At 48.1% G+C, this 15,111-nt stretch overlaps 1 protein-coding gene across 2 annotated transcripts; it reads left to right on the top strand.

The window, feature by feature from the left end:
* The first annotated feature begins 84 nt into the window (after positions 1-84).
* NAA10 (N-alpha-acetyltransferase 10, NatA catalytic subunit) lies at positions 85-14,453 on the top strand. Of its 2 annotated transcripts, none has more exons than XM_040405371.1 (8): positions 85-105; positions 6,858-6,956; positions 8,736-8,794; positions 9,486-9,531; positions 9,639-9,754; positions 10,383-10,427; positions 12,019-12,103; positions 14,030-14,453. In XM_040405371.1, exons 1-8 carry the CDS (start codon positions 85-87, stop codon positions 14,276-14,278), a joined length of 720 nt encoding a protein of 239 aa, XP_040261305.1. In that variant the 3' UTR covers positions 14,279-14,453. The 2 variants fall into 2 exon arrangements, with proteins under 2 accessions (XP_040261305.1, XP_040261306.1); XM_040405372.1 differs by having other exon boundaries at positions 14,033-14,278.
* The last annotated feature ends 658 nt before the right edge of the window (positions 14,454-15,111 follow it).

Genomic DNA, 15,111 nt, shown 5'->3' on the forward strand with positions numbered 1-15,111 from the left:
TTGCGATTGGTTGTTCAGGAGGTCGTGTAGCGATTGCTTCTGCGCAGGCGCACGAGGAGAGCGTGTGATACCGAGACCCGCACCATGAATATCCGGAACGCACGGGTAACCGGCGGATTAGAGGGGGGGCATTGTACGGGGCGGGGGGTGTCGGAGGAGCCGGTGCTCGGGGTAAATCACTGATATTAGCTGGGGTTGAGAATTTGCGTTATAAGGACTTATGCCTGAATCATGTTTCCCATGATGCTCTGCGCTGCCGTAGGTTGTGACTGGAAGGACATGATGGGACTTGTAGTTCTCTAGGACTCGTGTGGAGTATAGCATGGCTGACTCTCCCATCATGCACTGCTCTGGCTGTGTAATGGCCTCGTTCACACACTGCAGGCGGTTGCATGAATGACAGTTCCTCATAAGAAGGCTTCAAGGGTTAAAGCAGCCCATCCTAGAAGGGGCTGTGACACGTGCGGATTCTGCGTCCGCTCCGTAGCCCGTGAACGCGGTTTCCGCAAGATTGGTCGCGTGCAGAGTTTTAAAAAGCGTGCTGCGTATCGCATGCGAATCAGCCCCACCGAACGACAGCCGGTCTGATCCTTGTGCAGATCCACGGGCATTCATGCGGCAGAAATCTGTGTGTCGTATTCCACATACCTGTTCACATGGGACAGAAAATTCCTCACGCGTGACGCGGATTTCGCCCCGCTGCGCTGAAAGGGGTGAAAAAATGGTCCAGACACAGATTTAAAGGGGGCATTCCGGGATTTGGACGTGATGGGCTTTCCTCAGGGTGGGTCATCGATGTCAGATTGGCGGAGATCCGACCCCCCAGCGCCCCCGCCGATCATCTGTTTGAAGAGGCTGCGCCATTCTCGCAGTGGCTGTGCTTGGTACTGCAGCTCGGCCAATTCACTTGAACAGGACTGAACGGCATCGCTGATCGAGGAAGAGGCCACAGCGCTCACCAGACTTAATACTAATGATCGGCCAGGATTCCAAGAGATGGACCCCACCAATCGGCTATTCAGCAAATCGTGGACTTCGATCCGAATTTCAGGGAAGATTCGATTCGCCGGCGAGGCCGTGTTTCCTCGTGCTTCATGGTAGCAAATCGATTTTCCCTGAAATGGTGTAAAAAAAAAAAATCAAATAAAAAAAAATCGTACTTGCCTCATCCATTTGCTCGCGACGGACCGTCATACGTTTCGTGCCAGATCTTCAATTAAGATGGCGGCGGACGCTCCGTCGCGGGCAAATGGATGAGGTAAGTACGATGTTTTTAAAATTTTGCGCTGTAATATTGCCATCAGATGCTGCGATCAGCAATGAAGGCGGCATCTGCGGGGTACAATGACGGGGTGGGGGGGGGCACAATCGCCGCTCCCTGTCATTGCACCCACTATTTACAAAGAAATGCGCTTTGTGGCGAAGTCATTTTTCACAAAGCAAATTTTTTTTTTGTAAAATTCAGCGACTCAGCCCAATCAAATTTTTCAATTCTTCGCTCATCACTATTGATGACCCGTCCTGAGGATAGACCATCGATATCGGAATCACGGACAACTCCTGTCATGAGTAAGTGGGTCTTTAAGTAATGGCACCTTTAAGATGCTCGTAAAGGGTTAATGGGATTCTCAGGGATTTTGATATTGATGGCCTGTCCTCAGGATAAGTCAACACTATCAGATCGGCGGGGGTCTGACTCCCGGCACCCCCGCTGATCAGCTGTTTGAAGAGGCCCTTGAAGCTCTGGTGATCGCTGCGGCCTCTTCCTAGGCCAGTGACATCACGTCCGTCGGTCACATGATCTATACGCTGCTCCGTCCTATTCTTCAATGGGGCTGAGCTGCAATACCAAGCACAGCCACTATACGGTTTACGGCGCTGTGCTTGGTGAGCTGATCGGCGGGGGTGCTGGGAAATAGACCCCAGTGATCAGATGTTGATGACCGACCCGGAGGATAGACAATCAATATTGAAAGCCTGGACAATCCCTTTAATTGGAGAAGCGCTGGCTGACGGGTCTCTTTGCCGCCTGCATTCACTGGGCTCTGCCGCCATTCCGAAGGAGTTTAAAAGGAGCGGTGGTAATGCGTGTGATGTAGACGGCTGAGTGGTGCACTGTACTGGAGGGATTTTCCCAGATTTTTTTTAGGAATGGGGCAGAATAAGAATAATAAAAATAAAATAAAAAAACTAATTTTAAATGTGCCTCTTATGCACATGGGACCGCTGAGGGGCTGGCTGCATTAGTGAACGGCACGTGACCGCTGGAGGGTTAATTTATTTTATACCGCCCCCTGCTCTGTGTGTGTGTATATATATACACTGCTCAAAAAAATAAAGGGAACACTTAAACAACACAATGTAACTCCAAGTCAATCACACTTCTGTGAAATCAAACTGTCCACTTAGGAAGCAACACTGAGTGACAATAAATTTCACATGCTGTTGTGCAAATGGGATAGACAACAGGTGGAAATTATAGGCAATTAGCAAGACACCCCCAATAAAGGAGTGGTTCTGCAGGTGGTGACCACAGACACTTCTAAGTTCCTATGCTTCCTGGCTGATGTTTTGGTCACTTTTGAATGCTGGCGGGGCTTTCACTCTAGTGGTAGCATGAGACGGAGTCTACAACCCACACAAGTGGCTCAGGTAGTGCAGCTTATCCAGGATGGCACATCAATATGAGCTGTGGCAAGAAGGTTTGCTGTGTCAGTCAGCGTAGTGTCCAGAGCATGGAGGCGCTACCAGGAGACAGGCCAGTACATCAGGAGACGTGGAGGAGGCCGTAGGAGGGCAACAACCCAGCAGCAGGACCGCTACCTCCACCTTTGTGCAAGGAGGAACAGGAGGAGCACTGCCAGAGCCCTGTAAAATGACCTCCAGGAGGCCACAAATGTGCATGTGTCTGCTCAAACCTTCAGAAACAGACTCCATGAGGGTGATATGAGGGCCCGATGTCCACAGGTGAGGGTTGTGCTTACAGCCCAACACCGTGCAGGACGTTTGGCATTTGCCAGAGAACACCAAGATTGGCAAATTCGCCACTGGTGCCCTGTGCTGTTCACAGATGAAAGCAGGTTCACACTGAGCACATGTGACAGACGTGACAGAGTCTGGAGACGCCGTGGAGAACGTTCTGCTGCCTGCAACATCCTCCAGCATGACCGGTTTGGCATTGGGTCAGTAATGGTGTGGGGTGGCATTTCTTTGGAGGGCCGCACAGTAGGGTTGTTGCGGGTATCGAAATTTCGATACCCAATCGATACTTTTGTCCCGGTATCGATACGATACCGGGATTTCCGTTTTTTCGATACTGGGCTGCGCTTCTGCGCAGTCTAGTATCTCTGAACATGAGCGCGCTGCTATCGGCGCGCTCATGTTCTCTCTCAGCAGCACGGGGAGAAGGAAGCTGTCCTCCCTCCCCCTGTGCTGCTGCCGCTGCCACCAATGAGAAGAGAGGGGCGGAGGAGGGGCGGCAATGAGAAGAGAGGGGCGGAGGAGGGGCGGCAATGAGAAGAGAGGGGGTGGAGGAGGGGCGGCAATGAGAAGAGAGGGGCGGAGGAGGGGCGGCAATGAGAAGAGAGGGGGTGGAGGAGGGGCGGCAATGAGAAGAGAGGGGCGGAGGAGGGGCGGGCGCACTGCGCCACCAATGATAGGATTACTATCGGAGCGATGGGAGGAGACATCAGCTTCACTAGTGGGCGTTCCTTTTCCCTGCGCTGCGATTGGACAGCGCTACAGCCAGGGAGAAGGAACGCCCACTAGTGAAGCTGATGTCTCCTCCCATCGCTCCGATAGTAATCAGCAGCATGTGGAGCAGGAGAGGAGACAGTAATGGGGCACTGCGGGCGAACGGAGCGGCGCCCAGGACTAAATGGTGAGTGCTGAGACATCGCTGGGCGCCGCTCTGTGTGGCCTAATAGTGAAAGTCTGGACTCATATACAGTAGTCAGTCTTTAACACATACAGGAGGCGGGTGCCGGCAGCAGAATCGCATTGCCGGCACCCTGCCCCTGACAGGGAGCTGCGATCAGCGGCAGTTAACTGCCGCTGATCTGCTAGTACCCGCCTCCTGTATAAAGGGGTAAAATCATTGGTGGTGCAGTGTGCCCCCCCCCCCTCAATCCCCCCATCCCATTAAAATCATTGGTGGCACAGTGCGCCGGCCCCTCTCAACCCTCCAGTATTAAAATCATTGGTGGCAGTGGCCACAGGGACCTCTCCACTCCCCCTCATTGGTGGTGCAGTGGCAGCTTCTGATCGGAGCCCCAGCTGTGTAAGCCTGGGGCTCCGATCGGTTACCATGGCAGCCAGGACGCTACAGAAGCCCTGGTTGCCATGGTAACATCCCTGATGCTGTGTGCACAAAGCACAGAGCAGCAGGGACAGTGTGGAGTCCTATTCACCCTGATAGAGCTCTATCAGGGTGAATAGGAAAAGGGATGAAAGATCCCAGGTTCTAGCCCCTAAGGGGGGAAATAGTTATTAAATAAAAAGTGAAAAAAAACAAAACACTAAAATATGAAGTATAAATCACCCCCCTTTTCCCAATTTCACATATAAAATATATAAATAAACATATTACATCGCCACGTCAGAAAAGTCCAAACTATTAAAATATAAAAAAAAAATCTAGGTGGTGAATGCCGGAACAGAAAAAATAAAATAAAAACTGCGCGATTCGCCATTTTTAAAAATGAGGAATGCACGTGGCTTTTTTTGTTTATTTTTTTTCGCGTGGTATCGAATGGTATCGAGTATCGCAATACTTTTTCATGGTATCGAAACCGAATCAAAAATTTGGTATCGCAACAACTCTACCGCACAGCCCTCCATGTGCTCGCCAGAGGTAGCCTGACTGCCATTAGGTACCGAGATGAGATCCTCAGACCCCTTGTGAGACCATATGCTGGTGCGGTTGGCCCTGGGTTCCTCCTAATGCAAGACAATGCTAGACCTCATGTGGCTGGAATGTGTCAGCAGTTCCTGCAAGACGAAGGCATTGATGCTATGGACTGGCCCGCCCGTTCCCCAGACCTGAATCCAATTGAGCACATCTGGGACATCATGTCTCGCTCTATCCACCAACGTCACGTTGCACCACAGACTGTCCAGGAGTTGGCAGATGCTTTAGTCCAGGTCTGGGAGGATATCCCTCAGGAGACCGTCCGCCACCTCATCAGGAGCATGCACAGGCGTTGTAGGGAGGTCATACAGGCAAGTGGAGGCCACACACACTACTGAGCCTCATTTTGACTTGTTTTAAGGACATTACATCAAAGTTGGATCAGCCTGTAGTGTGTTTTTCCACTTTAATTTTGAGTGTGACTCCAAATCCAGACCTCCATGGGTTAAAAAATTTGATTTCCATTTTTTTATTTTTGTGTGATTTTGTTGTCAGCACATTCAACTATGTAAAGAACAAAGTATTTCAAAAGAATATTTAATTAATTCAGATCTAGGATGTGTTATTTTTGTGTTCCCTTTATTTTTTTTGAGCAGTGTGTGTATGTATATATATATATATATATATATATATATATATATATATTAGTACAGACCAAAAGTTTGGACACACCTTCTCATTCAAAGAGTTTTCTTTATTTTCATGACTATGAAGGCATCAAAACTATGAATTAACACATGTGGAATTATATACATAACAAACAACTGTGAAACAACAGAAAATATGTCATATTCTAGGTTCTTCAAAGTAGCCACCTTTTGCTTTGATTACTGCTTTGCACACTCTTGGCATTCTCTTGATGATCTTCAAGAGGTAGTCCCCTGAAATGGTCTTCCAACAGTCTTGAAGGAGTTCCCAGAGATGCTTAGCACTTGTTGGCCCTTTTGCCTTCACTCTGCGGTCCAGCTCACCCCAAACCATCTCGATTGGGTTCAGGTCCGGTGACTGTGGAGGCCAGGTCATCTGGCGCAGCACCCCATCACTCTCCTTCATGGTCAAATAGCCCTTACTTTCAAAGTTTTCCCAATTTTTCGGCTGACTGACTGACTTTCATTTCTTAAAGTAATGATGGCCACTAGTTTTTCTTTACTTAGCTGCTTTTTTCTTGCCATAATACAAATTCTAACAGTCTATTCAGTAGGACTATCAGCTGTGTATCCACCTGACTTCTCCTCAACGCAACTGATGGTCCCAACCCCATTTATAAGGCAAGAAATCCCACTTATTAAACCTGACAGGGCACACCTGTGAAGTGAAAACCATTTCAGGGGACTACCTCTTGAAGCTCATCAAGAGAATGCCAAGAGTGTGCAAAGCAGTAATCAAAGCAAAAGGTGGCTACTTTGAAGAACCTAGAATATGACATATTTTCAGTTGTTTCACACTTGTTTGTTATGTATATAATTCCACATGTGTTAATTCATAGTTTTGATGCCTTCATAGTCATGAAAATAAAGAAAACTCTTTGAATGAGAAGGTGTGTCCAAACTTTTGGTCTGTACTGTGTATGTGTATATAACACCTTTTAGAGTCTATAACCTTTCAAAAAACTTTGGATATTTCACAGACACATATAAAAAGTTTTGATCAGTGGGGATCTGAGCGCTGAGACCCCCACCCATCAGTAATAAATAAGCCGTGCGGGCCGCTGCCACCTTTGCAAAACTTGGTATGATGTGGATCGGTGGAAGTTGCAAGTTTTGCGCATATAAGCCATTCGCCAAGGCTTGTGACACCTTTACGATAAATGTCCCCCTATGTGCTCTTGTTTTTAAAGGTGTTTTCTTTCCTCGTTCCTTTGCTTTGCCGACTTGTGCGTCGGTTCCTGATCTCGCTGGTACTGGCGTCCCTTATAGTCTCCTGACTTTGACCTCTTGTTTCTCTGCAGCCCGAGGACCTGATGAACATGCAGCACTGCAATCTGCTGTGCTTACCAGAGAACTATCAGATGAAATATTACTTCTACCATGGATTATCCTGGCCGCAGGTGGGTGGCGTCGGTATAGTTGGATACATTTTCCGGCAAAGCCTTTGGTTAAAGAGTAGCTGCACTTTCCAAAAACTTCTCATATTGTCTGTCAAAGGTTCTGATCGGCTGGGGTCCAGGCGCTGAGACCCTTGCCGGTCAGTAAAATTTGGAGTTAGAAGCCCTCAGAAAATCTGAGGTTGTCTTCATTTCCATCTTCAGACTTCCAGCTCCTCATCTTAGCAATCAGTGAAAACCTCTTTAAAGGGGTTTTCTGACACTTTAATACTGATGATCCTCCATCAGTATCAGATCGGTGGGGGTCTGACATCCGGGCCAACAACAACCAATAATCTGATGAACTCAACATGGAGAAAACAGAATTCCTCATCCTTCCCCAGGTCACTCAGCCCCCCCTACCTACCCTATAGGTATCGTCACCACGCTCATAGCTCCACTGCCTGGGGGTAACATTGGGTTCTGCCCTGTCCTTCAAGCCACACATCCAACCCTCATCTCCACCTGCTGCTTTCAACTGAAGAACATCCGTCGCATTCGCTTCTTCCTCAGCCCTGAGTCAACTAAAATGCTAGTGCATGCCCTCATCATCCCCCGTCTGGACTACTGCAACATCCTCCTCTGTGGCCTCCCATCTAGCAGCCTCCAGTCTATCTGCTTTATCCACCTCTCCATTACTCCTCTGCCAATCCCTTCACTGGCTCCCCGATGCCCAACAAATTCAGTTCAAGATACAAACAACAACATATATGGCCGCCGTCCACAACCGGCCCCCTCCTTACATCTCTGACCTACTCCTCCTATACGTCCCCACATGTAATCTCCGATCCTCACACAATCATCTGCAGGACTATCAGAGAGACACAGTGCATCAGAGAGAGAACGTCTCTCCCTATCGCTGGATGGGGGCATCTAAGGGGTTAAATGTATGCCATCGGCGTTATTGCCGGTCGCGGACATTAGTCCTGGGCCTCTGCTGTTTGACAGGGGCGCCATGTTTAAAACTCCTACTTTTGCCTTACATGTGCGGCGGTGGTGCTCTGGGGATTAAACATGTTTTATTTCCACTTAAAACAGTGTGATAAAAACGTGTTTCCTATCACCGTCTTCGCACATCCTGGTAACATGGAAGAAACCCCAGGGGCTATCACATTTGAGAAAATGTAGCAATTCCAAAACCCCTCACCCCCATCCAACCTGGAAATGGTTAGTAGGCTCCCAAGCCATCTTAAAGGGGTATTTCCATCACGGACAATGGGGGAATATCGCTAGGATATGCCCTCATTGTCTGATAGGTGTGGGTCCCACCTCTGGGACCTGCACCTACATTGAGAAGGGACCCCTGAAGATTGTGGAGGGCGCACTGCGTGTGCACAACCGCCCTCTATTCATTTCTATGGGGCCACTGAAAATAGCCAAGCGATGGCTCTGCTATTTCCGTCGGCCCCATAGAAATGAACGGGGAGCAGTGTGCTCCCGTTATATCCTATAGGGAGAGTGGCCGGGGTCCTCCGGCCGCCACCTTCCCTGCTCCGCTCTCAGTGTAGGTGCGGGTCCCAGAGGTTACACGTGCATCTTGCATCTCCATTCAGCTGACGGGGGGAGGAACAGGGAGCTTAGGATCCCGCTTCTAGTGATCAGCGGTGCCCCCATCAGTTAGACGATGCTCTCACCTACCCTGGGCATGGATAGTAAATGCCAATCGTGGAAAATCGCTTTCATAGTTTTAGAGTTTTTCTTCTCATGTTGATAACATGTTCCCTCCTTCTTGTCCCCTCGCAGCTGTCATACATTGCGGAAGATGAGAATGGAAAAATAGTTGGTTATGTCCTGGCAAAAATGTAAGTTTTACATAGCAATTATTCTTCATCACTTGACGAATGTGTCATCAAGACCACCCCTTCTATCTAATATTATGGGGGTATCCCGTTTATTAATCACAGCATAAAACGGCTAACAGAGAGGGGCTCTCACTCTGATGCACCCAGCATCCCATACTTTACATGGACAATCCTCATGTCATTGTCTGGCTTGTAATACTTCATTTGACCTCCAGTGGCCGCCACCACTTTCACCGCTCATTTTTAGGGCTCTGTAATGTCCAACCCCAAAGCAATTTTAGTTATGGCTCCGACAGTGCACAGGCTAAAAACAAAAGACTCTTCTCTAGTCACCAGTGCTCTGTTCCAGCGCTGAGGGTCTAGGCCCCACTGCTTCCAGCTTCCTGTGGACCAGAAGTGTGACGTCACGTGCGCCGCTGCAGCCATTCACTGACCTCAGTAGTCACGTGCTGATTGGGGAGACGCAACTCTGAGGCCGATGAACATTGAGGGGATGTCACACTTCTGGTCCACAGGGGAAGTGGCCCTGGAACTAAGCATGGTGTCTAGGTAAGCGGCTAGCCTGAGCACTGTCGGGCCTTGCAGTGAAGGTTGGTCAATCCCTTTAATTATTATTTAGTATCGGGGTGGACATTCCTGACCTGCATCTGGAAGATTCCTCTGTAATATTTTACCCTTTTCTTTCGTGCAGGGAGGAGGATCCAGATGACGTTCCTCATGGCCATATCACCTCATTAGTAAGAGAACCTTTCTGTGATATATCTGCATTTCTGATGAATGGGGATTTGTGCTGTTCTTTGATCATAAGTCATTACAGCATCCACATTTCTTTCCATTTGCCTAGGCTGTAAAGCGCTCACACAGAAGACTAGGTCTGGCTCAGAAGTTGATGGACCAGGCTTCCAGAGCAATGATTGAGAACTTCAATGCCAAATATGTGTCTTTACATGTGCGGAAAAGGTATGAGACCAATGACACCTAATTTTTCAGACCAGACCTCAGATCAGACCCCTCATCTTTATCAGACTTAATCGGACACCCCCCCCCCCCCCCCCCCCCAAATCTTCGTCAGACCTCAGATCAGAATCCCCCAATCATTAATCTTTCACACTTCAGATCAGACTCCAACCCCCCCAATCCTCATCAGCCCTCAGATCTGACATATAGTAAAGAAATAAACTTGCCTCTCCGTCTCTGGATGGCATGCTCTTCCTGCACTCACCTCTCCCTGGTCTGCGCTGTACTGTGACCTGATGATGCACACCTACGTGCACTAAGTCCTGACGCTATTCACAGTCAGGACACGGTACAGCGCAGGGCCCGGAAGAAGACCAGGGGGAGGTAAGTACAGTCAGAGCTAGAAGCTCTACAGTCACCACTCCCCATGCCTCCTGCATAATAATGAGCGCTTCCTTAATGTAAACACTCATTAGTATTTGCTTCATAAGACGCACCGCTGTTTCCCCCCCACTTTTGGGGGTAAAAAGTGCATCTTATAAAGCGAAAAATATGGTGAGTAAAATAGTAAATATCATTGTGAAAATTACCATTGAGGATAGTCATTTTTCTCTGTGATTTCACTTTACAGTAATCGAGCGGCTCTGCATCTGTATTCCAACACGTTGAATTTCCAGTAAGTAGGCTTCTTCTCGTATTTAACCGTATCACCCCTTCCTTGTGTTTCATGAGGCATCGGAGGTAAAAGGTTTGGAACGTAATTGCAAGTAATTCCTTATATAGACATCCCACCAATCAGCCGACAACCGAGCTAAAACACCCACTTGTAGGCTGATTGGATTCTCGCTGGTCGTCGGCACATCTCATGTGTAGAGGGGAAGTGCTGCTGCAATAATGCAAAGTGCATGGAGGACTAAGGGCTCTTTCACACTTGCGTTCTTTTCTTCCGGCATAGAGTTCCGTCGTCGGGGCTCTATGCCAGAAGAATCCTGATCAGGATTATCCTAATGCATTCTGAATGGAGAGAAATCCGTTCAGGATGCATCAGGATGTCTTCAGTTCCGGAACGGAACGTTTTTTGGCCAGAGAAAATACCGCAGCATGCTGCGCTTTTTGCTCCGGCCAAAAATCCGGAACACTTGCCACAAGGCCGGATCCGGAATGAATGCCCATTGAAAGGCATTGATCCGGACTTAAGCTAAACGTCGTTTCGGCGCATTGCCGGATCCGACGTTTAGCTTTTTCTGAATGGTTACCATGGCTGCCGGGACGCTAAAGTCCTGTGTTGCCATGGTAAAGTGTAGTGGGGAGCGGGGGAGCAGTGTACTTACCGTCCGTGCGGCTCCCGGGGCGCTCCAGAGTGACGTCAGGGCGCCCCAGGCGCATGGATGACGTGATCACATGGATCACGTCATCCATGCACATGGGGCGCTCTGACGTCATTCTGGAGCGCCCCGGGAGCCGCACGGACTGTAAGTATACCGCGCTCCCCGCTCCTACTATGGCAGCCAGGACTTTAATAGCGTCCTGGGTGCCATAGTAACACTGAACGCATTTTGAAGACGGATGCGTCTTCAAATGCTTTCAGTTCACGCGTGTTTTTCCGGATCCGGCGTGTAATTCCGGCAAGTGGAGTACACGCCGGATCCGGACAACGCAAGTGTGAAAGAGCCCTAACCATTGTAGTAAAGGTCATTTGTCCCCGTACATTTTCCATCGGCCTTCGAAAATGTTCTTTAAACGAGCACAATTCATAATTGAACATGACTCCCATGTCTGAGACCTCCACCTATCTCCAGAACGGGACCCCCAGAGTGTGCGGTCTCCATTCAATTCTATGGGACTGCTGAAAATAGCCCAGCCAGCACTCTATCTCCGACAGTCCTGTAGAAGTGGATGGTGCACTCTCCATTCCTATGGGACTCCCGAAAAATGTCCCAGCATGCTCGCTTGGCAATTTTCAGAGCTCCAATAGAAATAAATGGAGAGCCCACACACGGTTTAGAGAGAGGTGTGGGACCCACACCTATCTGACATATCCTAGCGAAATCCCAGATGAAAGAAGCCCTTGTTTTCTGTAATGGTGGGGATTTGACCACTGGAACCCCTGCCAGTCATAAGAATGAAGGTGGCTCCCATTTCAGGGGAAATGTAATACTGCATGGCATTACAGGGTATAGGGTTGTTTTCTTGAGGTTACTCTTTTTTAAAAGTTTTTTTTTTTTATATATATATTTTTTTAATTTATTTATTGACTGTATTTGCAGAATCAGTGAAGTAGAGCCCAAGTACTATGCTGACGGTGAAGATGCCTACGCCATGAAGCGGGATCTCACTCAAATGGCTGAAGAGGTGAGTCCGCATTGTCCATCATAAACATGCCTGAAGTTCTGCAGAGCTTTTGCTTTCTGCTCATCGGCTCCTGTCTTTAATATTGCTGTAGATGGAGTAGCATGTGACCAGACCTTTCGCTGCATCCCCCATTGTAACACATCGTTATGGTGTTAGTTTCCTGGACAAAGCACAGCCACCGCACGGTGCATAGGGCCTTGTGCTTCTGCCTCCGTCCACTGCTGTGTTTGTGCATTCGACTGTTGCAGCCAAAAGCTGATGGAAAATGTCAGGTGTCACCAGTATCTAAAAACTGGCCCACTTTAAAGGGGTATTTCCAGCTTAGACAATGGGGGCGTATCGTTTATAATAAATAGTGTAACAGGGCACTCAAGAAAACCGTGACCATGTGGTTGAAACAGTTAAATACTTTATTTGAATGTAATAGATATCGATAGATATAACAAATCAACTGTTTAAAATTCGATTATATATTCAATATGATATTAATATTCGATAACAAGAATAAAAAATAATCGATTTGCACATATAGTACAATCAAGGCAATATAATAAAAATGTACTATAAATTAGATCAATAGTCCCAATATAAGTATAGTCAATAAATTATTCGATCATTCGATCAAATCATGGTTTTTGCACCTGGGTATCGATGTATTTAAAATCATATCTTCCACTCTCGATTTCAGCAGCATCCCACCGAAATGAAGCAGGTGAGCGGCGTCCCGCTACAAAATTACTTGCAAGTATAAGTTGTTACCTTGTAACCGACCGAAGATTTTCAGGCTTTAAATCTTTTCCTCTCCCCTAATGTGCCTATGGTTGTGCAGCACAATGTATCAAGAGGTTTTTCTTCGACGACTCTGTAGTTCTATTTAACGTCACTGCCATCGTTGGGATATATCCCCAATGACTGATAGGTGCGGGTCCCACCTTTGCGACCCACACCTACACTGAGAACTGAACGGGAAAGGTGGTGGCCGGAGGACCCTGGGTTTTCCGGGAAAGGTGGTGGCCGGAGGACCCTGGGTTTTCCGGGAAAGGTGGTGGCCGGAGGACCCCGGAAAACTGCCAAGCACTCTCCCCATAGAAGTAAATGGGAGAGCACCACGTTTGCGCAGCCACCACTCCCATTCATTTCTATGGGGCCGACGGAAATAGCCGAGCCAGTGTTCGGCTATTTTCGGCGGCCCCATAGAAATGAATGTAGGGCAGCTGCGTGTGCGCAGTGCGCCCTCTATAACTTTCGGGGATCTATTCTCTATGTAGGGACCCGCACCTATCAGACAATGTGGGCATATCCTAGGGATATGCCCCCATTGTCTGAGATAGGAATACCCCTTTAACTGAAATACTATAACGCAGTGAGACAATTCAATTAACCTACATCAAAGAACGTGGAAGTTGCTTGCACTTAAAGGGAATCCATCACCTCCATATCCAGCTGTTTGCATAGACGTACAGCTACGGTTCACCTGATTAAAATGCTGTTTTTCTTTTGTTGGTCCGAGGCTCCTTTCCCGAGTTGTGATACTTTTTCTTAATATGCAAATTAGGCCTGTGGTGCAACAAGGGTGTCACCATTGCTCTTGTTGCAACCAAGCTCTGCTCCTTTCTGTGGCAAGCCCCTCCCTTGCTACTTTGATTGACATGGCCAGGTAGTGGTAAAGCAGCGCGGGGGAGGGACTGTTAGGCCACGTCAGTGATGTCACAGGCCCAGCCTCTTCTAAAAGCTGATCGTCAGGTGTCCCGGTAGTCGGACCCTCGCCGATCTGATATTGATGACTTATCCTGAGGATAGGTCATCAATATCTTTTCCTGGACAACCCCTTTAAACAGTGGCCAGTGAATTCACCAGGTAATACAGTGCAGAGAGGCTTTCCTCGCACCCATAGATCTTCATTTCTGGTTTGTCTCTCTCTTACAGCAGCTAAGGAAACAGATGGAGTTGAAGGATAAAAGCCGGCCGCAGCCCCTCACTTCTATAGAGAATAAATCTGACAACCGATCCGGGCACGTGGGGGATTGCTGCCGCGATGAGAAGTGCATGAGCAACGCTGGAAAGCGCGACGTCACCGAGGACAGCGGCGACAGCAAGGATGTCAGCGAAGTCAGCGAGGCCACGGAGAGCACTGACGTCAAGGACAGCTCCGAGGCTTCAGACTCTGCCTCCTAAAGGAACGTCCACGCGGCGCTCTCATTTTAGATACAATTCGCATAAGCGGAAAAAGAAACCGTACCGCGCGCTTATTTTATTAAGATCCTCCCCAGCTCCACAGAAAAGTGAAGATTGTGTCCCAAAGGAAAACAAATTGGTAACTACCAAAGCATAGTAAAATTCCTGATCTGAAGATTCCCTAGTCACTGACCATTCGTTGTACGGAGAATTTAAAGATGTCCCATAAGGAATTCTTATTCCCTACCAACAGGATAAGTGTCTGATCAGTGGGGGTCTGACCGCTGGGATCCCCACTGATCATGAGAACTGGTGGTCACACATGCACATTACTGCCCCAGCGTCTGTCCATCAGTCCTATAGACTTTGAGTTGGGCGGTGGGGCACATGCTTACAATTGGAGTAGATTAGCTCATTTTACTTTTTCTGAATTCAGCTCTGTCTGAAAATATTATCCGCCTAACCGTACAGAATTGGGGGTCGAGCTGCTTTAAATTTTGTCTGTGTGTCCGGTCCGTAGCACTGGTTCTCTAGAGGTGGCGGGGAGCAGACATTAAGGGCTCATGCACACGACCATATGTATTTTGCGGTCTTCAAAACACGGATCCGAAAGGAAAAAAAAATATGGATTACATCCGTGTTGCTTCCGTTTTTTTATTTGCAGATCCATTGTAACAATGCCTGTCCTTGTCCGCAAAACGGACAAGAATAGGACATGTTCTATTTTTCTTCTTTTTTTTTTCTTTTGGTGAAACGGACATACGGACACGGAGTCATTTCCGTATTTTATTTTTTTTCAAGCCCCATTGAAATGAATGGTTCCGTATACAGAT

Source organism: Bufo bufo, chromosome 8 (genome assembly GCF_905171765.1).
Source record: "Bufo bufo chromosome 8, aBufBuf1.1, whole genome shotgun sequence".
Lineage (NCBI taxonomy): Eukaryota > Metazoa > Chordata > Amphibia > Anura > Bufonidae > Bufo > Bufo bufo.

Coding starts and splice junctions, on each gene's coding strand:
- NAA10 (XM_040405371.1), top strand. CDS start 85: ATGAATATCCGGAACGCACGG. Junction 9,755..10,382: donor TCTTTACATGTGCGGAAAAG/GTATGAGACCAA, acceptor TTCACTTTACAG/TAATCGAGCGGCTCTGCATC. Junction 12,104..14,029: donor TCACTCAAATGGCTGAAGAG/GTGAGTCCGCAT, acceptor TCTCTCTTACAG/CAGCTAAGGAAACAGATGGA.